Source organism: Drosophila guanche, unplaced genomic scaffold, assembly GCF_900245975.1.
Source record: "Drosophila guanche unplaced genomic scaffold, DGUA_6, whole genome shotgun sequence".
NCBI classification, from domain to species: Eukaryota; Metazoa; Arthropoda; class Insecta; order Diptera; family Drosophilidae; genus Drosophila; species Drosophila guanche.
Window position 1 is genome coordinate 1,539,714 of NW_022995753.1, and position 25,254 is coordinate 1,564,967.

General features: G+C 39.2%; 5 protein-coding genes across 8 annotated transcripts; 1 reads left to right on the forward strand and 4 right to left on the reverse strand.

Annotated features, from left to right (window-relative positions):
- Window positions 1-193: 193 nt before the first annotated feature.
- Window positions 194-4,291, reverse strand: LOC117588716 (guanine nucleotide-binding protein subunit beta-1). 3 transcript variants are annotated; one of them, XM_034280170.1, is made up of 3 exons: window positions 4,135-4,291; window positions 2,909-3,590; window positions 194-2,839 (listed from the first exon to the last, which is right to left on the reverse strand). In XM_034280170.1, exon 3 carries the CDS (start codon window positions 2,718-2,720, stop codon window positions 1,698-1,700), a length of 1,023 nt encoding a protein of 340 aa, XP_034136061.1. In that variant the 5' UTR covers window positions 2,721-2,839; window positions 2,909-3,590; window positions 4,135-4,291; the 3' UTR covers window positions 194-1,697. The 3 variants fall into 3 exon arrangements, with proteins under 3 accessions (XP_034136061.1, XP_034136062.1, XP_034136060.1); XM_034280171.1 differs by having other exon boundaries at window positions 2,909-3,141; window positions 4,135-4,290; XM_034280169.1 differs by having other exon boundaries at window positions 2,909-3,595; window positions 4,135-4,290.
- A 4,734-nt stretch (window positions 4,292-9,025) lies between these two features.
- Window positions 9,026-11,275, reverse strand: LOC117588454 (myb protein). The gene is made up of 2 exons (XM_034279741.1): window positions 9,907-11,275; window positions 9,026-9,825 (listed from the first exon to the last, which is right to left on the reverse strand). The coding sequence occupies exons 1-2, from the start codon at window positions 11,237-11,239 to the stop codon at window positions 9,170-9,172; spliced, it is 1,989 nt and encodes a 662-aa protein (XP_034135632.1). The 5' UTR covers window positions 11,240-11,275; the 3' UTR covers window positions 9,026-9,169.
- Window positions 11,232-11,781, reverse strand: LOC117588456. The gene has a single exon (XM_034279742.1). It carries the CDS (start codon window positions 11,622-11,624, stop codon window positions 11,259-11,261), a length of 366 nt encoding a protein of 121 aa, XP_034135633.1. The 5' UTR covers window positions 11,625-11,781; the 3' UTR covers window positions 11,232-11,258.
- Window positions 11,782-14,390: 2,609 nt separating this feature from the next.
- LOC117588349 (glyceraldehyde-3-phosphate dehydrogenase 2) lies at window positions 14,391-15,667 on the forward strand. The gene is made up of 2 exons (XM_034279561.1): window positions 14,391-14,543; window positions 14,632-15,667. The coding sequence occupies exon 2, from the start codon at window positions 14,668-14,670 to the stop codon at window positions 15,664-15,666; it is 999 nt and encodes a 332-aa protein (XP_034135452.1). The 5' UTR covers window positions 14,391-14,543; window positions 14,632-14,667; the 3' UTR covers window position 15,667.
- A 3,084-nt stretch (window positions 15,668-18,751) lies between these two features.
- Window positions 18,752-22,200, reverse strand: LOC117588312 (gamma-aminobutyric acid receptor subunit alpha-6). Of its 2 annotated transcripts, none has more exons than XM_034279503.1 (6): window positions 22,172-22,200; window positions 20,208-20,870; window positions 20,068-20,150; window positions 19,800-20,002; window positions 19,204-19,734; window positions 18,752-19,139 (listed from the first exon to the last, which is right to left on the reverse strand). In XM_034279503.1, the coding sequence occupies exons 2-6, from the start codon at window positions 20,672-20,674 to the stop codon at window positions 18,813-18,815; spliced, it is 1,611 nt and encodes a 536-aa protein (XP_034135394.1). In that variant the 5' UTR covers window positions 20,675-20,870; window positions 22,172-22,200; the 3' UTR covers window positions 18,752-18,812. The 2 variants fall into 2 exon arrangements, 1 of the variants encoding a protein (XP_034135394.1); XR_004574127.1 differs by lacking the exon at window positions 22,172-22,200 and having other exon boundaries at window positions 19,019-19,139; window positions 19,204-19,274; window positions 19,390-19,734; window positions 20,208-20,770.
- Window positions 22,201-25,254: the final 3,054 nt, after the last annotated feature.

The window sequence follows — 25,254 nt, forward strand, 5'->3', positions numbered from 1 at the left end:
AAAATTCACGAATCATATAGGAGTGCATCGAGTGTAACATTGCGACGTACTTATAAACAAGTACAGTTCGAAAAATTGCAATGGTCTAACACACTGCAGACTTTAGAATACCATTTTTGTAACTAACACACCAATACGCCATAAGTATATGAAGGTTGAAAACAATGTTTTGTGATGATTTTGAGTTTAGTTGAATACACGCATGTTTGTGATTTCTTGCTAAAATGAACTTCATTTATGATAACTTTTTACTGCTTGCAAAGCGGTTTCAGTTTAGTTAATTGCATCTCTTTTTATCTATCGGACCCAAGCCTACATACTTTCTTTTATTTTTTTTAGATCCATTCATACCGAATAAGTGAAATAACAGTATGTTTAACTCTGTATCTGCAATATACGATAAGAGCTTCAAAAAATTCGAAAATGTTAAGGAAAAAGTGTAACCGTGACGCATGACGCATGGATATGGGTTATACTGCTGGAAAATAAGACAACAAACAAATTAAAAAAACAGTAAATGATAAATATTTGTATGAAGAAAGCCTTTTCTTGCAGATAACAAAGAAAAGAAATTCAAGCACACTGACAAACCTAGTAACAACATATGGGGGAAAACAATGGAACCAAATTGTTGTTTCTATTATTATTAGTATGTATCTATTACTTTCAAGCGCTGTTATTGCAAAATTTATGTTTTGTATTTTACTTTTCCACCCATTACTTCCGCTATTCTATGTATGCATATGTATGTATGTATGTATGTATGTTAAGATTTTGTTAAACATTTATGAATCGTTTATGTATTGTAGGATTTAAAGTGGTTTTTCAATTTATTGTTGTAGCTTATATGGCCATCGTATTATATGTAAATAGTTGTTCACTAATACATAAGTATGTTATTTAAATCATTATTTTTTGTTTTTGTATATAAATTAAGGACTTAATCATAATAAGAAAATGTTTGTTATAAAGTGTTGTTTACTTTTTTCATTACTTGATTTTTAAAGTTTTTTACGCAATAATTTTAATATACTTTTAGTTTTTGCTGTGATTTTTTTATTTTGTAAATGCTTTAACTTTATTTGACTTCACTTCATCAGGATTTACTTTCTGAAGTTATGTTTATACGCGAAAAATTGCATTTCTTGTTTGAAGTCATACATTCCTTCAATGATACTGCTGTTGTTTCAATGTGCAAACGACTAATGCGTCATGGTGTTGTACTCCTGGTCGTGCACTCGTCCACTCAATAAATAAGACATGAAGTAATTTTTCTGTACGTATGTACGTTTTAAACCGTAACTGTAACCCGAATTCTGACAAAACAACTTTCTGATTGACTATCAGCGGGGCCGGGCCTTCATTATATTCTGTTTTGAATTTACACTAATAATATTCTTGTATGCGTGTGTATGTCTATTTGTATGTTGCGTTTTGGTTTGTTGTATAATTTAAGTTAATAAGTATATAGCAATATAAATAATGTTGTATATAAAGTTCTTTGTTGTTGTGGTCTACATTCTAGTCAACGTCGCTGCGCCCACTTTTTCAAAACCTGCAGACACTCATTATAAATTAAGCACAGGGAGGTTACACCAAAGCATGTACATCAGATCACAATGCAGATGGTGTACCACTAACCGCTGACTGCGCAACCGTTGACCCCACCCCACCCAATAATGAATTTTTAATCTCGCTTAGTTCCATACACGCAAGAAGGAATCCCACGATCCAGTTGCCACAGCCATGCCATTTTCAGTGACTCCCAAACATGATACACGGTTATCGTGGCCGGCAAGAATACCAGACCGTTCAGCTTTCATCGTGTCCCACACATTGCAGTTGAAGTCGTCATAGCCCGCCAATAACAGGCGGCCGCTCTTCGAAAACGCCACAGAGGTAATGCCACAAATAATGTTGTCATGAGAGTACATAGCCAGCTCCTGATCGGCGCGTATGTCAAATAAGCGACAGGTTGCATCATCCGATCCGGTTGCAAACGCTTGTCCATTCGGGAAAAAGGTTACTGCGTTGATATCAGATTCGTGGCCTGGAAATGTTTGTTTACAAACACCCTCCCGAATATCCCACAGCTTAGCAGATGCGTCGCATGCGCCAGAAACGAAGGTTTTACATTGCGGAGCTAGTGAAAGAGCCATAACATCACCTGTGTGGCCCAGGAATGAAGTAACTTGCAGGCCAGTCTCGATATCCCAAAGGCCACATGACATATCACCTGAGCTGGTAACGATTTGATTGTCGTCCAGGAAGCGGCAGCATGATAGATAGCCACCATGACCCGGAAGCTCTCGGGACACACGGACATTACCCTCGCGCGTCTTTAAGTTGTAAATTGAACACATGTTGTCGAGGCCACCGCAAGCAACATAGCTGCCTGATGGAGCGTACGCGCAGGTCATAACCCACGAAGATCGCAGTGGAATGGCGTGCACTTTATTCGTGGTGTGCGAGTCCCAAACAATTAGCTTTCCATCCTGTGAAGCTGATACAAGGTTTCTGGAGTCGTTGCCCCAATGCATCGCGTAAATTTTCGCCAAATGGCCACGCAACGTGCGTCGGGTGCGCATTTGTATGCGTCCGATAGGTTCCAGAGAGGCAGCTGCCTGCAACAAGGATGTGTCACAGGCGGCCTTGCGAGCATCCCGTATGGCATTTTTAAGGGATTCGGCTTCTTGCCTAAGACTGTCCAGTTCATTCATCTTTTATCGCTAAGCTGATTATTTTTTCTGTTGTTTTTGAATCTTTTATGCACGTGTTTCCCGATGTATGTACTCGGCGAAGGCTCTTTAAATATGCTGGGGTGGCGGTGGCGGAAGTTCTAGTTAAAAAAAGTATTACGGATTTCAGTAAGTCTCAGCTGAGATGATTTCAACATAAATATACATACGTGATTCTTTTGAAGCGAGTTAGTACCGTCCTACGAATTGGCAGATCCTTGCGGCGGTGACAATCTTTTTGAATTTGCTTTTTTTCACGTCCTAGTAGCTGACCATGGATTAAGTGTCAATAGACAATCCTTATTGGTGTCGTGCGGCTCTTTTTTTCATGCACTATACACACATTTTGTTCTTTAAATCCTTTTCGTAAAACGATGTCGTTTGTTTATCGAAACTCTGAAAACTTAAAGTATTACCACATTTATATCGAACTGTGGTGCGTATAGTGTAAAAAGATCGCTGCTAAGAAATATATTTTTTTATCATATCTCTATTATCTTGAATGATTTTTTTTTGTTATTGCGATTCCATAGACTGGCGACAAAACTGATTTCAGTTTATTATTATTGGTTTCGTACACTTTTTTGTGTGTCTGCTGCACAATGGGTTTTCGGTTGTTTTTCTATTTGTTCGAAATATATTTTTATTGATGGCAGCTTAAGCGACACACACTTGTTCCACACTTTTAAAATCACTAAAATGTCCGGTTTTTTTTTTGTTAAGGTTTAGCGTAACGGATTTTTGTCTCAAAATGGATTTATCTTTTAAAAATGTTCTTGTTTGCAGAAAGATAATGAAAATTTTCCTTTCTGTTGCCTATTTTTTAGGTAGCCTGCTTCTTTTGGCTGTTCACTTTGCTTTTTTGTACACCAAAATTGCAATTTTGCACCACCACCGCCGATACGTATAACGCAGGTTAGAGTAAGCAGCACGACCAGTGACACGAAGCGGTGCGCAATCGGGAGCGCGTCAGCAAAAGCAGGTCGACGTGACCACAGGAGGTGAGACAAAAACAGTCGAGATGATTATTTGTCCCATTCACACCAACGCCAAGAGCGCACAGCAAATATGACAAAGAGCAAGAAAGAAATAGAGAAGAAAAAATAATCAATTTTAAATAGTAGAATATATTTTTTCAGGATAGTAAAATGAATTCAAATTACGTTGTATAAATTATTGCAAGTTTAGCTAAACCTACAATGCTAGCTACAATTACCTTATTCAAAAATATGGCATGTGTGCATGCGTAAAGAGATGGTTGCATGCATATGCATATACGAGGAAAAATTTTATTGAAGCACATACACAAAATAGAAACAGATCAGGCATTGAAATCAGTTTTCCGCAACTCTTGGACATTCGCATTTACAAATTTTATAGATTTAAACTTACTTACACTTAAAATCTGGGTTTACACTTAACAAAATGTGTTAACTATCCTCAACAGATAGCTTTAATTAGACAAGTATTAACAAGTGAAAATTTTAGTCAACGAAGACACCAATCCGTAACTTTTCATTTGCACTCTACAATTGGCAGCCAACACCTAGAAACAAGTCAGAGCTGTCCGAAAAAAACAACGATGTATTCATATGATAGTTCGATAGTATCGACAAATTGAAAACTGACAGCCATAACTGGTGGTGGTATTCATAGAACTGCTGGAGGAACATTTGTATCACAACAATTTGGCATTGGTCAAACCAATTATGTATAGGAAGCCGGGTTTCACCATAAGGCCTATCTCCAGAAATGAGTAAAACTACTTTCAGGAATTGGCTATTTACTTCATGTGTGTTGAACCTACACAACAATAGTTTTAGAAAAGACTTGGGACTCGCCAAAAATGCATTCTGTGCACTCAATGTGCATTATTGACAAATGATCGACAATAATAAATAATGTGTTTATTAATTTCCATAGAACCATTATTCCATTATTATTATACCCGGTACTCGAAGAGTAAATAGGGTATAATGTATTTGTGGGGAATAACGGTTGTATGTACCGCACAGAAGGAAACGTTTCCGACCCCATAAAGTATATATATTCTTGATCAGCATCAATAGCCGAGTCGATTGAGCCATGTCTGTCTGCCCGTCTGTCCGTCTTGTTTGTCGGCTAGTTCTCAGAGACTATAAGAGCTAGAGCCACCAAAATTTGCATCCAGACTGCTGTATGCTCACACTGAAACCAGTTTATTTCAAAAGTGAGCCCCGCCCCCTTCCACAAACGCAAAAGAGCGAAAACCTCCCAAACCTACAATTTTCAAGATAAAAGAAAACTAAACTAATTCCGTAGGGAATGGCCAAATCTATCAGATCACCAAATTGGGATCCCATTGCATCATTATTATAGTCAGAATGAAGATATTAATTTGCAGTGGCTAAACCCACCCTGTCCCGCAGCTTTTGTTGTTTTTTTTCACATTCTCTCATTCACACTCTGCTTCGGCCCCTGCCTCTGCCGCGAGTCTGCAGTGTGTGGGTCTAGGGATTGTGTTGGTGTGAGAAGTGTTGTAGATGTAAATGTCAGATGTAGAAAAAATGTAAAATTTGACAAAACACCGCTAAGGTGCAGATGTAGTACTGAGTGCCGGGTATACAGTTTTGACGAGTAAGAAGCGTCTCACACGTCCCTTCTCGTTTTTTTTTTTGTTTCATTCCGACGATACATTTTTGGGATAATTTAGATTTTTTTCAAAGTGATGTGCGTAACGCATAGAAAGATAATTTTAGGATAAGGTATACAATATGTATTCTTAATCAGCGTCAAAAGTCGGAGTCGGTGTCTGTCCGTCCTTCTCGATGAGCGCATGGATCTCAAAGCCAATATGAACTACAGACACGCCCCCTCCGTGCTCATTCGGAAACATTAGGGGGGTTCGTTTGACCGTGTATCGGCTCCTATTTAACAAACGTTATAAATTATCGCGGGACTCTAAAGCCCTGTACTCAGATGAGCTAAATTTGTTTGCTACAGGGCATGCTCTTCAGGTTCACTGTTTTGTGTTTGTTTATAAAATGAAACCCGTTAAAATTTCAAATTTTCTATAAAATCAGGAGGAGTGTGAAATCTTGGGGGACAACAATGTATGGAAAAAGCACAGTATTATTGGATAAGTCAGTTTCGGCGGGACGGAAATGCTATAAACATGTGTTTCATCTGTTTATAAACTGATAAAATGAGTACCGAGTATAAGAATAATAAATTGTAAACTCCATATAATCAGCTTTCGTTCGACCGCATGATAATGATTCAAATTGTCTTCATTTAATGATCTTTTATAGCACTCTTGCGCTTGCTTTTCTCGTTGCTTCTGTCGAAAGAATATAGAAAACTCTATATTTCACGTTTTGGGCGTATTATTTAATCTCTTGGTTTTGTATATTTCCTGCTAATCTGAGTACTAAACTGCGAACAGCTGACTGGCGAAGTTATCTGTCGAACAAAAAATAGGGTTGATTTCTTATCGTTTGTATAGGCATATCATCCCTGATTCGGTGGAGCGATAATTAGGTGCATCTTATTGTTGTATTTAACGGGAGCTAAACGGAACTAGAAATAAAAAAAGGTTGTCGATCGTCTTGGAAAGATTAATGAGCGAGGCCTTGAGGTGGTGTTCCACACTTCCATGATTTCCAGCAGAGGAAAGTATCCTGAAAATCCCTCAACGTTTCCTTATGTCCACATGTCACCAGGATATTAGTAGTCTCAACAGTCCATTTATATTGTAATCTTCATTTTCAAATTATATTTCGGTTATTGCAAACTCAGTACTTGATCTTATTCTTGATAGCCTTCGACTTGTCTGTCCGCTCGACTTTCCGTCCGTTATTCTGTCCGTCCCTCCATCTTATTTGACGCCCAGTTTTCAGCCAATTCGTGCAGTTGATGTAGCCGAACACTCCATATAATATTCAGCTTGCCGACCGACCATGCATCAATCCTCAGCGGGTACGTCTTTTCATTGGCGCTAGCATATTTTTTGTAAATTTCTGCGCTCTTGGCAACGCTCAATTCTCCTGATTCGGAAGCTAGAATGAATTTAATGTAAACTGGATCGTAATCCTTCAATCAAGGATCGGTATTCTGCCTTTATGAGAGAGTATAAGAGAGAATCAAGCCCGATTCACGTAGCCTCTGAAAATACAGTAGGATGCCAAACCTACATACGTGTTCACTGAAGTCTAGCTAGCGTTGTTCAATATTTTAATTTGGTTCCAAGAGGTGCATCGTTATAGGTAGGATCTAAGGATGAGTGCCCTGTGTCGCCAGCTCCTGAAACTCGGGGTAACTGTGTGGAATCTTCCTACAGCTTCGAATCGCTCTCGCCCTTCATGGATGACTTTGGTCTGATTCGTGTTGTTGGTCGCTTATGACAATCATCTTTTGGCCTCGACGCACGCCACCAATCATTTTTCCCAGGTGTAGAAGAACCGTTGACCCGGCACTAAAATATTAAACACAGTGGAGCTCAAGTTGGATACCTTAGTCAATCTATTTATTGTGTACTCAAGAAAGATAAGCTTATCCTTAAGTAGCCAGTACTCAAAGACCATGAGAGCTAGGCCCTATCAATGAAGCAACTATAAAGGAGTTCTCGTCGTCGGCAGCGTTCCTAGGGTCATTTCCCCCTGAGCTCAGTGCTTCAGGCGCACACTCTATTGTCGTTTTACTCACACTTACAGCGAGAGCCCTTTCACTCGCACTTATTGACAGCATTGTTACGTTTCCCTCTAAAAAGCCGACGGGTCCTCCTTTATAGTTGCTTCATGGGCACTGTCTATTGGGCTTAGGGCAAGGCACTGCTGCTGCGCTGCCGGTACACGCACTTTAAAAAAAGCAGCAGAGCTTCATGTTTCTTCGGCTATATAAGGAGGGCCCGTCGACAAAATTTATTCCCTAACAATGCTGTAAATAAGGGCGAGTGAAAGGGCTCTGCGCTATAAGTGTGAGTAAATCGACAATGGAGTATGCTGATTAACCCTTTGATGGCATGGGCTTTAAAATTGCCCATTGCAAGAAAAAAACGTTGAAGTTTTCTTTTTTATTTTCATCTTTAATTATTTACTACTTGAGAGTAGTCGTTACTATTGTTTTGTTAATATATATTTATTTTCATACTCTTAATTCTAAAATAAATTGCAAATTTCTTGCTGCAAAAAAATAAAATATCATATCGTGCGGGAAGGGTTCATATATGAGAACAAAATTTGTACGCGCCCCACCTTTCGCGTCGACAAGCAAACAAGCACTGCATTCTAAGGAAATAACACTACGAACGCAGCCGACCACGGGGGACCTCCTTAAATAATTGCTTCATGGTACCGGATATAAAACTTGTGACGCGTCGCCCAACGTTTCGCCTCGTTTCATTCTTGTCTCGGCTCGTCGTCGAAGACTGAATTTGTTTTTGCAGCCGAACTTCTGATTCTACACACCCTTCTGAAAGAAAAATTGAAAAAATTGAATTGCACGCAATAGAACACATTTTTGGTCGCTCATGAAGCGTCTTGGTATTGTACAGTCTGCTTTTTTTAAAGAGTATTTATTATTTCTGCAAATTTTAGTTTATTAAATTTATTAAAAAAATTTGTTTTAACAGATCGATTTTAACTTTAGAAAAAAAAGAGAAGGGACGTGTAAGACGCTTTTTACGCGTTGCATCTTTTATACCCGGTACTCAGTAGTACACCTGTACCTTAGCGGTTTTTTCAAATTCTAAATTTTAAATTTTCTACATCTGTCATCTACATCATATCATCACTTCTCAGGCCAACACGCAGTTATAGCTTGCCCCCCTCCCCTAGAGCGACACACCACACGAAGCAGTGTGGATGTGAGAATGTGCAAAAAATAAAAAAAAGCTTTGAGTTTAGCCACTGAAAATTAATTTCTTCATTCTGGCTTTAATAATAATACAATCGGATCCAATTCAATAATCACAATGGCGTTTTCTTTCATCTTCAAAATTGTGGAGGTGGGAAATTTCCGACCAGTGTGGGGGCGGGGCTCATTTTTGGAATTACTTGTAACAGTGTGAGCATACAGAAGTATGAATGCAAAACTTGGTTGCCCTATCTCTTATGGTCTCTGATTACTAGGCGCTCATACGGACAGACAGACAGACATGGCTCTATCGACTCGGCTATTGATGCTGATCAAGAATATACATATATATATTTTATGAGGTTGGAAGCGTTTACCCGTTATATTTACAATTTACCCTATTTTACTCTTCGATAGATTTTACTATTTAACTAGTACCGGGTATAAAAAGGAAAATGTAAAAATTACTTAGATTTCAATGGAAAGAATTTACAATTGCTCTTAATTACTATTTCAACGCAACCTTTTTCTCGATATAAAATGCAGTTATAGTGTTCTATTAATATGAAGAAAAAAACTTTAGCTTAGCAGAATGTGAGTCACTTTTGTTTTTCAAAGTTAAGTGAGCGTGGGACACAAGAAAGATGTTTAAGACATGCGTACGCTTGCTCCTCCATGAATAGTTGATCTTTGGTTTTGCCGCACGCTACTCGAGCCCATTTTGGGTCGATTACATTATCATAGGGAAGCAGACCTGAGGTCTTATATTTACATCGACTGAAGTACGGTCTGTTCTCCTTCCTGTCTTCATCGAAGGGAAGATCTTGCTCACTGCAAAGTGTATCCTGCATAATGCCACTTGGAGATGTAAGAAACTTGCTAGGCGTCTCAGTTTCGAACGGTTGGATCTTTTTCGTAAATCCACCATTTGGCAGATGGTTGGCTGTCCACTTGGAAAGTAAAGATTTCCTTGCACGTTTTGGAGGCGGTGACAGTGCTGAACTTGCATTTTCGTTTTCAATACTATGCGAATTATTTCGTAAATTCTTTCTCATATTGCCACAACCAACTCTTTTGTTAGTTTGCTCAGATTCTAATGTTTCAGAATCGTTTAGCTGTTCTTCATGAATTATTTCTGCCAGATCTTCGGCAAGGCTAGACGGGCTAGGCGGCTCGTATCGTCGACCATCACGTTTCTTCCCAATTTCAGCAAGAGCATTCTTAAACGGAGTTGGTGTTCGTGGTCCTATTTTACCTAGAATTTCGAAAGGAATAAAAGAAGACGGTTAAGCTATTTCATTGATCTACACTGTATATACTTGTACGCTATACTCACTCTTCTGTGGCGTTTCAATAGATCCAGTTTCCAGTTCTTTCTTGACCTCTATTCCCAACCCGTTATATATCTTCATAACAGGCGTGCTTGCGCGCAAATTCATGTCTTCAAATGTTGTTAGACAAGGAGATTTAAGAAATCGACTTGGGGAGAATGGTAATGCCTTAATGGGAGTTATAACGGGGGAATCCGGCTGTCTAGGCTTGGCTTCATCATAGGAAAAATCAATAGATGGATAAGCTGGTATATTCGATTCGGGAATGTTTTTACGAGACCGTTTCAAGATATTCGGTGTTTGCCGCTGAAGTTGAATTGTTAGACATTTACCAAGTGAATGATGCATACCACTAGCTGAGTAGGGAATAAGCGGATCAGTTCCAGCAGAATCCACCACCTCGCTGAGCTCAGCTGTTGTACTTCTGTTACACATGATTTCATTATCCATAGATTGAGATTTATTCTCTATTTTTGGTGCTGAAAGTCTGTTATGTAGCAATTGAGATTGCACTTTACTTATGCCACCAGCTTTGATTAATGTTATTAGATGTGTTCGAGAGCTTTTCAAATCACTTCCAGGAGCATTAACCGATCTACGCTCGGCATCATATTTACGTCGCATTGTCGAGTTCCAGTGATTTTTGATTGCATTGTCCGTGCGTCCAGGCAGAAGTTTTGCAATTTTGGCCCATTGGTTTCCGAGTTGAATGTGAGCTTGATAAATAATCGTGTCTTCCTCTTCAGTCCATGCCGTTTTCTTTATATTCGGATTAAGGTGATTGTGCCATCTTTCTCGGCATTGCTTGCCAATTCGTCCATTTAGATATCGAGCAATCAAAGTCCATTTCTTGGGACCAAAACTTCGCACGAGCTCAATAACCTTTTCGTCCTCGTCACGTGTCCATGGCCCTTTAATAAGTTCTGGATTTAAGACCTTGACCCAACGTTGCTGCACCTGATGATCAAGTCGGTCTTTGAAGTGTGGCCCAATAACCTCCCAACGCTCGCCATATTTATCAACTAACGTTTTAAGCAACAAATCTTCCGATTTGGACCACCGCTTTCCAAATCCGTAATTCGGATGTCCAGAACTAATATTGCTGACACCTTTTATTTGAGTTTCTTTAATATGCTCTTCTGAATTATCTGCCAAACTTCCCGTGGGTTTTTTTAATTTTATTGCCAAAGATTGATGGTCCATAGCACCATTATGACCCAATGTTGTAGTTGTGCTTTGAACTTCATCTTGATCTGAATATTCCGACTCTTCTGATTCTTCAAAATTTTGATCAGAGTTTATCAAGCTTTCCACATGCTCACTGATTGTATTAGCCATACTAGCGACTTAGTGCAATTTAATTTTGCTTCCGGGGCGAACAATAGTGAAAGGCTTCTGGATGCACCTTCCCCGCCCGTAAATAATAATGGACGTCGCGTAAGCAGTATAAACACTTGGCACAACCGCCTTGATTCTGACTATGGTAATACGTGTAATGTGAACAAATGTCACTAAAGGTATTGTACTCAAATTTTTCACAACACGTCAAGCACTGAACCAGCTGACCTTGTAGGCTGTAATCAACGCGTAAAATTGGATGCGTCGCATCACTTTCCGTGTGATCAAACCCTTCTTTTATATTGATATTTTCGTGTTGATTCGAATTATTTTTACGATCACTGTTCCTATGGGTCATATATACAGACATGACATGCTCGTCCATTTACAATTGACATGGCGTCTCAAATACAGCTCTCCTCATTCCGCATTCTTACAGAAAACTACATGCATATGATATTGAAAGGGTAAATAAATATATTCTCCCACACACTCAGAATTTGTATTTTCGTTGTAAAAGAATATTTATGAAATTGCAAAGTTGTGTTCGACTTCTTCAAGGCGTCGATTAAAGTTACTTATCGAAAAGCAGCGATGGATTAAACTCTATTTTGGAATGGTGAAAAAGAAACACTATCGGAAAATCACGGATATACATATAACCTATTAAATTTTCTCTTCGAAACACGATTTTCTGCCATTGTTTTTGGCCATATTTCACAAAACTTCTATAATTTCATTTATTAAACAAATATAAACACAGAAAATATGTGTGTTCGCTCGTGTCGATGGCTGCAAGGACATTATACAAATATATGATTGTGGTGGCTCAAAATCTATTTATAACATTTTAACAGATGACAATTTCTGGATATATAATCATTAGCCCGATTAAAAAAAGTGGATGCTTTAAAGCGACCAAATGCCAAACCATTTCAAATCAAACAGTCTGCTGTTTGGTCGGAAACTGGTCAACAGCAACTGGTCACATCATAAAATTTTGAATAGAGAAAAGTGCGAAGATCAATTCTTATTCTAAATAAACATATTTTGGCCGGTTGTGTCAGCTAAATCGAGAAAAACCAAACTTCCCATACGGATTTTTCTTCATTACCACAATTCGAGCTCTCACACATCGCCCCACCCAACAGAGATGTTGAGAACTCAAAACATCAAATCTCATCTAACATATACATAATAGGATCTGTTTGTTCCCAACGATCTAAAAAACATTAAATGATCGACGATTTTTAACTACGATAAAGTCTGATAAGGACTTATTTTAGGAGCACTTCTTTTGAGAGCCAAAAGTTCTGCGACAATACTACAACTGTTTTTAAAGTAGGGGTTTGCTTGATAAGAAAAAAAATCCATTTTCAACCACCAAAGTTAGCTTTTTCATGATTAGGAAGAAAACCTAAATAGCAGCCTAAATACATATGTATGTATGTATGTACATGCATACGTATTAGCTGTCTGGATCATTATCCGAAGTGTAACTAAAATTTTTTGATTAACTGTATGTTTGTACGTACATATGTAAGCATCTTTGTCAAATTTGAGTTTGATTAAATTGCACTGAAATGCTCAAATGTACATACATATGTACATAAGCATATATGTTTGTGCATAACTTTACATACATATGTACATATATGTATGAAAATCTGTACAATTCTGTATTTAAATTTACTTTACATAAATATGTGGGTGTAGGTACATATATACATGTGTATGTATATGTATGTATTAACATTATTTATAAATATGTACATATATACACACTTAAGTGTTTTTTGATAAGACATAGGAATACGTATATATGTACACATAATGTCTTTCCGTAAAAGTGAAAGTAAATGAACATAATGCAAAGATGAACTTATATACATATGTTTGTATACTATTTAATTACATCTGTATGTACATACCTATGTGTACTTGTGCATCGTTTGGAGCTTTGTCCTCGGAAAGCTCAAAAAAGCAATTTAAGCTATGTACATATGTATGTATGTTATAGACACATAAATGTATATGTACGTACAAATGTAGAAATCATTATACAATAAACATTTTCGCGGTTCGCTGTCAACTAAAGTCTAGTGCTCCGATGTGAAAAAGTCTTAATCGATAAAAAATATTCCTTTGAAATTTGCTTTTTCTGTTTCTTTTCTGACTAGTACTTAACCAGATCAGTATGATTGTATGGAAAATATATGTGCATGGCTTTTTTCAAGGGCGTAGCCAATTACCATCAATAACTATCTGCTGCTTATCAAGTATTTATTTTATTTGAACTAAGTAGTGCCCTCCTACACTTTTTTCTGATACAAATATCATCCCTGTTTTGATCAACAAAAAATTTTGCTAATCTGAGTATTGGCCTATTCTCTCATCGATGGCGAAAATTATAACCAATTTCAGCTCAGCTGTTACCATACATGGTAATGTGACAAACAGACATCTATCTACCTTTAAAAACACCAAACAAAAAATACCAGTGCTTAAATATTCTTTAAAAAAGAGTTCTGCCGTAGAATAAAAGATATATCATCAGACAAATTCGGTTCGGGTAGTGTTATCGAGTATCGTCGAGTACTTGCAGTTAAACAAACAAAAAATACCTAATCATTATGTTTGTTGGGTAGCCTGTACCATGGTACTCGGAACACAAGGTATAGGCATACCTCTCGTATGAATCTTATGACGTCACATAGTATATTTCCATAAATATTTTTCTTAAATTATGTTTAAAAAACTAAGTACCTGGCTGAAAAAAGACTTTATTCTTAACATGTATATTTTTTTATTGTGAAATGAATTGTATATTTATTGGTATGTACCTTGTTTGTCGACAATTTTGTGTAGTCGCATCTGTACATACATATGCGCAGACATATTTATGTTTTTTTTGTATTTATCTCTAAATGTTTTTGTTAATATTTGTGTACATATGTACATACATATAAGCAGATTGGTTAGGGATATCTATAAGAAGTTGAAACAATGATAAGAAAGAATGTAGATGTTTTTAATTAAATGATTCGACCAAACAAACAAAAAACCGGCGTCACATGCGCAGAGAGAAAGGGATGACATACGCTTTGCAATTCCACCTTACCTGTTTTCATCATGGCACAGAACAACAATTTCATGCGAAAAAAAGCTCGCTCGCTGTGGTGGTTACGATTGACGTAAACGTCCTTCATTTGACTTTGAAAATTTTCTCGGAATATTTTAACTCAACGAAAGTGTTCCACGCTTTTGATACGGCACAGTCGATTCCTTGCAAGCGAACTGAACGGTAGTGAACTTTCCCTTTTAAACGGCTATATATTACACATTTTCAATCTACTAATAACATACATATGTGTACAAATTTTTTTTTCTAGAAATTGTGCTTAAACAACATAATAACAAGCTAAAATATGTCGAAAATCGGTATTAACGGATTTGGACGCATCGGCCGCCTGGTACTTCGCGCCGCTATCGACAAGGGAGCCTCCGTTGTTGCCGTCAATGATCCATTCATCGATGTCAACTACATGGTGTATCTCTTCAAGTTTGACTCAACTCATGGACGTTTCAAGGGTACTGTCGTCGCTGAGGGCGGTTTCCTGGTTGTGAACGGCCAGAAAATTACTGTTTTCAGCGAACGCGACCCAGCTAATATCAACTGGGCCAGCGCTGGTGCAGAATACGTGGTAGAATCCACTGGTGTATTCACTACAATTGAGAAGGCATCTACTCACTTGAAGGGCGGTGCCAAGAAGGTTGTAATTTCGGCACCATCCGCAGATGCACCCATGTTTGTGTGCGGCGTCAATTTGGATGCCTATAAACCAGACATGAAGGTTGTGTCGAATGCTTCCTGCACTACCAATTGTTTGGCTCCCCTAGCCAAGGTTATCAACGACAATTTTGAGATCGTTGAGGGTCTAATGACCACTGTACATGCCACTACAGCTACTCAGAAGACTGTCGATGGTCCATCCGGAAAATTGTGGCGTGATGGCCGTGGCGCTGCCCAGAATATTATCCCAGCATCCACTGGAGCTGCTAAAGCTGTTGGAAAAGTCATTCCTGCTCTTAACGGCAAATTGACTGGTATGGCTTTCCGTGTTCCCACACCCAATGTGTCCGTTGTCGATTTGACTGTTCGCTTGGGCAAGGGCGCCAGCTATGATGAAATTAAAGCCAAGGTACAGGAGGCTGCCAACGGTCCTCTGAAGGGCATTCTTGGCTATACTGACGAGGAAGTTGTCTCAACTGATTTCCTTAGCGATACTCACTCTTCAGTCTTTGATGCTAAGGCTGGAATATCGCTTAACGACAAGTTTGTCAAACTTATTTCTTGGTATGACAACGAGTTCGGCTACTCAAACCGCGTCATTGATTTGATCAAGTACATGCAGAGCAAAGATTAAACAAAATCATTGAAAAATAGTAGCTTATTAGCGTTATCCGGAACCGAGCCCTAACCTAGAGGAGAAAAAGACAGGGCACGATTTCCATGGTTACCATTATATAAGTACCAATGGACCCGGTGAAGCAGAACTATTTAATAAAGGCTTTTTTTTTGTTTTGCTCTTAAAGCTACAGCAACATTGGAAAATTTTAAATACATACATTCATGCATATATAAATATGATTATTGTTATTAAATAAAGTTTTACTCTGTGTGTAGTTGTTAAAAATTTCAGGGTTTTAAGCATTTAAACAGAAGTCTACTCCAAATATAGAGTTTGGAAGATGAACTCACACGTTGAAAAAATACCAAGGAATATGCTAAAATTAAAGCTTTGGCCGGAAAATATAAGGAAAAACGCATAACATCAGAGGTTACATCAATTATCCAAGTACCAATGAGTACCACTTTACACAACAAAGACACATAATTTCACCTGCAAGCAATACTGTTTATTTATTTTTTAATGATAAATAAAGTTTCTTGTTGACGTAAAATAGTGGCGATCAATGTTAAAAATATCTACTTTTCCACGCGTAACTAAATTATTCATTGTTTGCGATCAGAATCCAAATAAAAGGAAACATAATCAATTGAAATAATTTAATTTCGAATACCAGCGACAGATGGATTACTGACCTGTCAGATAGAGATAGAAACAGACAGTATAATAGTAAGATGAGTAACGCCATACAATGATTTGGTACTAACATTTTCTGCCTGGCTCTAATGAACGGCAGTGCACTTGCCCTATCAATTTTGCATGGGAAAAAGCTGTGCCGAGACGCTGCTGCTCACGTACATGTGTATTACAGTGATTCGTACTGATGCCAATGCATTGCAATGTTCCGTTTTGAGTGCTGTGTTCGCAAACAAACGCAGAATTGGTCCGTGAATGTATGCGTGATGAGCCCTGCTCTAAAGTTAGCGGGCTCTCGAAATTTGTTTACAATTTACGAAATATATTTTATAAATGAACGTCACAAGCGAGTAATGATCATAAAGGTATTAAGTGTGCGTAATGTCAATAAATGAATATTCTTGAAGCCCGTATGCTACAGGCATAAGTATGTATGTATGTACATAGCAAACGATTTTGTCAAAATTTCTGATCTGCCTGAAATTTATTTACCGAAATCGGCGACTGGGGACATAATACTTTCGCGAATTAATCTTATTTAATTAATGTGATTAAATAATTTTAATTTATTTAATTAATTAATCTTATTATAATGAATGGAAGTAATTGTATTGTTATCGGAATAGGAACAGACACCGAATTCCTTTAGAATACTACGATTGCTGTAGTTTTGAATTCGGACAGATGTATGGGTAGAGGTAGCTCTTCTTTTTTTCACAAAACTTAAGTAGATTAGATCTGGTTTTCCTGACTTTGTCATTCTAAGGAGCTGACAAATGCATCTATAAAGCGAACCCTAAAACGTTGTGTCTTTAGCTTACCGTCTGGGAAATATTCATCTTTGAAATACAAAAATGAGAATTTTTGTGCGATATTTTTTACATTTTTACTTAAAAAACTCAGAAAAGGTCGAAAAAAATTATATCCTATGTCCTTTGTTTTTTTCTATACAGGTGCATTAATTTGGCTCATGAAAATCTATGGAGTCCAACCCCTTAATTTTCCGTTAAATAACCACATATTCTAGGATATTTCTAAATTGAAGTCTTTTTTAATATTTTTTGAGTACAAAAATACTCTGGCACTCTGGGCAGAATGACAAAAATCATTACATCCAGATCCAGACATCCATTACATTACTGGCATAGAAAAAAGAATATTATTAGACTATTTCTAAGCTCCATATCCTTCAGAAAAGTTGGTTTGGCTCCTTGAGGGAAAATCGTGTCGGGTTGTGTTGTTACCGCTTGGTAATGGCGTGATCTGCCATTATGTGGCTTGAAGATAAGGTGAGCCGCTAGAGAGCCACCCCTTTAGAAACTTGATTCAAGCTGCTCTTCTGTCTCTCTCTCTCTTTGGCACTCTTTGGCTCGTGCAGTGTGTCTCTTGGGGAGGGGCGCAAGCTAAAAAGGGCGTGTTGGTGTGAGAAATTATGTAGATACTAAATGTAGAAAAAATGTAAAATTCGAAAAAATCTTAATGTTACATACATATGTATGTATATACTAAAATACTGAGACCGGGTATACAAGTAGTGGCGCGTTCAACGCGTTTCACAACGTTCCTCTTCAGAAATGGAAATATTTTTTTGAATATTCATAAATCCCCTGAAGGTCAAGAGTCAAGAGAAAGATGATACAAAAAAAATTGATTTCCTCGCAACACAAATGCAGTCAGGAAAATTAGATGCGGACAACACAGCAGCAGCAGATGCTGGCCCATGGAAAAAAGAGAAAGCATCGAGATGCGATCTTTGCTCACCCACTAACACACACACCCAAATCCAGAGAGAGAGAGCGCAGTTCTACAGGTTACAACTACTTTTAGTAGCAGTTTCCACATGCAACAGCAGATGCAGGATAGAGAACGATAACGGCGAAATGCTCCTACAGCCGAGGCCAAGAGAAAGAGCGCGGCCGACCGCAAGCTAAATAACGGGCACCCGGACGGCCACTGCCCATCCCTGGGAAACCGATGGCTCCGGTTCTTGGGACTCCTTTCTTAACTGACATTTCGGACCTTTCCGAAACCCAACTGGGGATCCTGTCTAAATTCATTCAAGCCACCGGATGGAAAAGTTAATTTCAACAAGATGTCAGATACTTAAGTTATGTGAAAATAATAATCGCTCACTCTGAAAAAAGACTTTAAAAACCATACATACATTTTAAAATAGTTTTAGGAAATCTTCATTAATATGCATAACGAAGTTTAAAAACGTTTCAGAAAAATAAAGAACGATCGGAAAGTCTTCGAATTTGTTTATTTTTGTCCCCCTTGTCAAAAAATGTGACAAAACCATACAAAATGCATTTGAGTTTGTTTAATGTTACAGCTTTCAAAATCCACACTGTATTTGCAGTGTCCCTATATTCGTAGTATTATAAAAACGTTAACATTAACATACATTATTAAACCCAATTCGAAAGAATGGTACAAAACAACTACAATGAAATCGATGGAAGCTATGTCTTTATAGTTGACCAAGAAAACTCTTTTTTATACATTCCGTAGGCCAACCAGTATAAAAGATTAAAAAGCGCAAATGACATTGGGAACGCAATGCGGGCGATGCGGTCAATTAGCGAAACGCTATTTACATAGCTCACGTTGCGACCTTGTTCAGTCTTTTCTGCAGCTGCGTCGCGTTCACGCTGTTTTCGGAACTTTTGGTCGCTCTTGAGGCAGAGCCATATCTGGCGCATACGCGAAGCGACGGGTGGTTCTGTTTGCGTGGTTCGCTCCATGGTGGTTGCACGCGAAGAAGTCTTTGGAAAGATGTACGTTGGATGCTATTCATGTAAAGATTGCAGCAAAATAACGGTATTAAAATATTCGGATCTAACATTTACTTACGTTGAAGATAGGACAAGTGAGGTCGTTGCGCTTACGAAAATCTGTGTCATCTAGTGCTATTGGTAACGATTCTGCAGATTCGAATCGAATATTGTCATGTTCAGAACAAATGCAAATATCATTCTCTGAATTCATTTGCTCACTGACATCATCGCTGTCACCATCTTCTAAATCGTCATCACTTATTTCTTCGTTGGCTTCAATGACATGTGCTGGTGGCATATTATTTTTCCTGATATTTTCCAAATGCTCTTCCAGACGTGGTATTTCTCCACTGCCAAGCTTTGTAAAATAATGAACACCAGCAAATTCTAGCAATGTGGCTATGCAATAGAGAAAACTCATCAGAAGGAACCAGTCCAGTGCAGTGGCATACTTGACTTTTGGCAAGTCAGTCCGAGAGTCCAAGCTAATGGTGGATAGTGTTAGAACTGCTGTCACACAGAGGCCGACACGGTCGCTGGTGGCCTCACGATGTATCCAAAACGATACCCACGACAACACCACGATCAAAATGCATGGCACATAAACCTAAAATGTTGTTCTTGTTATGTGTATATTGCATCAGGAGGATCAGTTCGGGTCAAAAAACTAACTTGGATAAGAAAGTATCCGGTATGACGTTTAAGGTTGAATGCAACATGTAATACTGAAAAGTCACCCTCTCGCCGTGTTGATGTGAAATTGCGATGCATCATGCCAATGAGATCAAATTGGTTAAGAGTCATTCCGGGTACAAATGAAACGGCATCATCTTGATTTTTCCACTCGTATACCAGCTGTTGGTTCGTGTAACCATCTGAAATATTTAAAGTCTGGATAAGGCATTAAACACGATATAGAAAACTGAACAAATATACGTACAGCTTCCAATTATAAGGGGACACGATTGTCTATCCATTGGGAAGTTTTTCAGCTCCATGGGACATGTGGCTTTTATGGTTAATCTGAATCAAGCATTCCGGAACGTGTACTATGTATTAATATTATAGACCTTAACTTACCTCATTGAATACAGAATTCCTCCATCTTGATCAAGTCTAAGTAATTTGTTCGGCACAGTAATTGTGTGTATATGAGAATGCTTTCCATTATAAAAGTAAGTGTCTGGCCGCCAGATTTTATCCAGCATCTTAATGCTCAAGGACAGACTTTTAATTGGCCCCTTAAAACTTAGCCGCCTATCTCGCCAATACTGCCTAAAATAGCAATCCATCGAATATTCCATGTCCAGCTCGGACACCGGTCCCATGCTACGGATAAGTATATTGGTTTGCACTACCGTAGGTATCCCCTGTCCATGTGTGGGAAGTTGTGACTGTTCGTAGCGTTTAAGAAGATTTTCCAAAATTATAGAAATATTACGGCTCAGCATGTCTGTAGACACCACGCGCGCCACTCTATTTTGATTATTGGATTGTGATTCGTTGGTGGCTTTTTCATGAGGTTGACTTCGCTGATTTCCAAACATACCCGTTGCTGGTGGTGTCTCCTTTACAAGAAAAGACTCGTATATTCTGCTGGCTTTTAACTGGTCCGTTATTCTGGGTGTTTCTCCTAGTACCCCAGATTTTATTAATGGGACTGTTGAAAGCACTTGTGATTCGTTTTGAGTCGGTATACTATGGCTGCAATGCCATTCCAGTATACTTATGTAAATTGAGAATCTGCAATCATAACAATAACATTTTATTAGTACGCAGATTATACAGCTCCAATGTCTTTTCGTAGAGCATTTGGGTGCAGTGACATTTACCAATTACCAAATTACCAGTGCCCTCTCAAGGCGAATGCTGAATACCCGATGGCCCAAGCAATGGCGACGACGACTACTGAAGAGTGTGACGAGACCTATAGATCATCTTCACTATCTTCTTCATAGATCAGCCCGGTTGGAGGCCTTCCGATCAGTCGATGGATCGGAGGAGCAGTCCACCTACAACTGGGAAAGGCATGGCCAATGGACGTATCGTGCAATGCTCAGAAAGTAGCAACACCATAAACATTGACGCCTGGGTCAACTACTACTTGACAGAGCTGAAAAAATGAACTTGCAGCATTTTTTCAGTACCCCCCTCGAGCAGCTAGGCAAAGGAAACCGACCTAAAAAGGCGTGTTTCTGTGGACTGCTATGTATGTCAATTTTGAATGGGACGCCTTTTTTTCAATTCTGCTTTTCCCGTGTGCTTGCATGCCTTCTTTCAGTAATTTATATAAGCTCATGATGTGCATTCATCCCTACTCCTCCTATAACCTCAATAGCTCTACGAAACAATCTATGAATTTGCATGTGCATGTGTTTATATCCTGGTGGCACAAGTTCTTCAAAGTGTTCGTATGTACATAATTATTTGAGGCTACGGAATAGATAAGTTTTGGATCCCTTACTGCCTGTTTTCAATTCAACACAAATAACAACAATAAATGATAAAATAAAACCATTCTTCCTGTTTTGAATTCAATGCAAAAAATACTAATAAAAATAGATTAGTTTTCTTAATTAAGCTTTTTAAACTATGTAAGTTTGTGACTCTCTATCGAAGCCGAGCGTCAGTTGCACTGACCTACAAATTAAGTGGATTATGTCTTACAAGCGTTTATGTTATCCACACACATATGTATGTGGAATGCATTACCAATCCTTGCATCTTATGTGTGCATAATTATATTCCTATGAGTGTGTGTGTGCTTTTTTTTGCCGCATGTTCATGCATACATAAAAAAGTAGATGTCACAAATTGCTCAATTTGCTAAAACATTACGCACACCCACAGAGGAACATAAATTGCATGACTGGGGGATTGAAAAATAAAAAGTTCTTATTGCAAATTTGTCACCAAAGCTGAACTGATTTTTAAGTCTCGCAGTAGGTATAATGTTATTGGATATCAGCACTACCTTTTCGTTGTATTTAACAAAATAAATATACATCCTATATTCAGTCGTTAAAAATTTGTTAAATACTCACCCTGTAAAAATCCATAGGGGCTTTTTTAAAACTTGCATTTCAAAACTAGATCTTAAGCTTATAAATGTAAGCTTGATGTATTTATATTGTTTTGTTTTGAATATTTCACCCTTCCGCTCGAGTATCTCAAAGGCAATTAAATGCTGACGGCACAAGCATGAATTTTTTGTTAAGTTTTCTATCTAACAATGATGCCTATGCCAGCTTGCAGCGCGTTGTGGCTGAACTTTCAGTCTAAACCAAACAACGTATAAATATCTTATCCAGCATCAATTGAGGCTAAATTAGCTTTACTTGCCATGCGCATGACGGGCCTATCCACTTTGCAAGTGTAAGCGCTGCTTCAGATCCCTTTCAGTTACTGTCCAGTTTCAAGCGGATGAACATTCATATGGAAACACGGCACTTGATTGAATTAACAATGCATACGATTTCTATGCAACCATTCACCACCAATATTTGAATATCTAGACTTTTAAGCAGATCAACCAATCAGAACTCATAATTGCCAATAACGGTGGAGAAGCGATCGAACTACGACCTACGAGTTAAATTAAACTTATTCAAATAAAAAAGCCATGAACAAATAACGAACTGAACAATTAATTAATTATTTTTCTTTCTTTGTGCGTATCGAAATAGGTAGTGGGCGAGTCCTAACCTCATTATCATCTTTAAATTCCTTTCTGAAGGTAATTCATAATTTTCCCTGCAGCAGAAGACGTGAATGAAAATCTCCTCACACTTAAGAATCGCTGCTTAAAAACTGATAAAACCAATAGATTTGTTTCTAACAAAATTATGTTCAAACTCTGGAGATGCAATGTTTTCGGATACAGCATAAAATCGATTACTTTCGACAATCCTGAAATGAGCCAAATGACTCTAGCTCCTCTGGCAACGCACTGGCAATCTAACCGTAAACTATCGGTGTGGGTGTGGAGTAACGAAAGGTAAAGCAATCGGGCCAGTCCATGTCAGGCAAGCCCAGGGTCAAACCTGTCACCGAGGTGGCTGCCAAGCAGAACCAAGTCTTCATGGCTTGTAAGCGCCTTGAGACCGGGGTACCTCTGCCAACCAAGGCAGACAGCGCCGAAGCACGTCGTACCAAGACATGACCGGCCTAGCGGAGCAGAAGCGATGGGCCAGCAACAACGATGGGCGGAGGATCCTGGCGCTCAACAGTGCCATGCCCAGAAAACCAAACGGGAAAAAACCCTCCCAGCGAATAGATCGTTCGCGGGGTGGCGAGGGGTAAGACCCCCCATTGGCGTCCTGGACAGGGGCGACGAGCATGGCAATGTCCCTCGGGACAAATGACACCTGATTGCCGCCGCGCGCGAGAATAGATTCGTGCTGGAGCTTGAGGAGAACGGTGGCACACCGCCAAAATACACGGACGCCGGGTGGCATCGAGGTACGGTGAATGCCAGGATGACCGCTCTACATGAAGGCGGTTCGCCTATGAAAGAGGTCTACCCTGGCGTCAAACTGAAGGCCGTGAGGATTTGCCCAGCAGACCCAAGGCAAGGGCATGGGTATCCACCAGCCCCGAGCAGCTGGAGGTCTGCAACCCCTTCCTTCCACAGCCGATCGGAAGATGGCTAAAGTCGAGGAGGTCAAGGACCAGAGGCACAATGAGGTCAACCTAGTTCTCAATGTGGAGTCACTCGCACTCCTGAAGGAATCGAAGGGAAAGGCGGACTATGGTGACGAAACCATAGAAGCCCCCTAGTCCCCTACGAGTCCGACTTCAGTGGTAAGCAGACGGAACCCCGGGCTGCCGAAGTTCCCAACTTATCCGGGACGTGGTGTCGATGGTGTCGGAAGACATCCTCGACAACCACGAGTTCGACGCGAGCGACCTAGCCATGATCTTGGGACACACCGACGTAGGGGTGAAGACAGAGTTCCCCGAGAGCGATGCCGAAGTAACAATGGTGGAGGCGACTCTCAGGATTTTCGCTGACACTCCTGCAGATAAACCTCTACCATTGTCAGGCTGCATGCGATATCCTACTGATCCACCTTACCAAGGGGAGAGAGGGAACACAGGGTCTCCGGTCTGAGGACTCAAGACTATAGATATACGTGTCCTGGAGGTTCCGCGAAGAGCATTCCTGGTTTCTCCTTCTCCATATCTAGATCAGTCCATTTCCGGAATCTCAGGCGGACAAACTGGAATCTATACTAAAAGCAACTAGGTCGAAATCTCAAGGGAAAGCACGACCCAACCTGGTCCAAAATTTGACCATCGTTTGCAACAGAGACTTAAAGAAGCCTGGCCTGACTGGGGGACCCCGAAACGTAGGGAGCACTGGACAGCCTCACGGATTCTTCAACAGAGATACAGCTCTAAACGTTGAGAAGAATTGGTCCAATTACAATATCAGCCTCTCATCCTATAACAACAAACTTTGGAATGCCACCAGACCAGCATATATGTAAGTTCTGATTATGCGTAAAGTAAATGCCATCTGGCATAATTGTTTGTTTTGTTTACCTCTCTGACGCTAAAGCTTGCGCTCTTTCACTTGATTCGAGCTTTTGGCTGCTGCTGCGATGCGGAGCGCTGATAGGTGTTAGTGAAGCTCCGGCCTAAAACGTCTAAGAATACATGTTAACTTCTTCTTTCCAAAGTGGCAGGAGATAACATCTTTGCCAGCAGCAGGGCAAAACTCAATGCAGCGTCATGGTATCACAGCACGTGTTTTCAAACAAAACTTGTAGGTCTTTATTAAGATTCATTACAAAATTCTTACTTGAAATGGTAAAACGAGGATGACAGAATACGCGCGTGAGGAATTTTCGCAAAGTTAACATAAGAAAACGGCTGCCTGAGCAGTGTAACCGTTCGGCATGCAGTTCACATCTCTGTTCTCTGGTCACACTCAGGCAATAGAAAAATGTTTTTGATATATTGTTAGCAAAACCGTTTTTGGATCTGGTATGGTAGCTCGATAGCTATCGATATTTTACCTGTCAACGATAATTCGCAATTTTTGTTATGTTTAAAGACTTTTACCACCAACCACTAATAGCATATCTACACAGAGTTAACACTCGATTGTTGAGTTAACTCA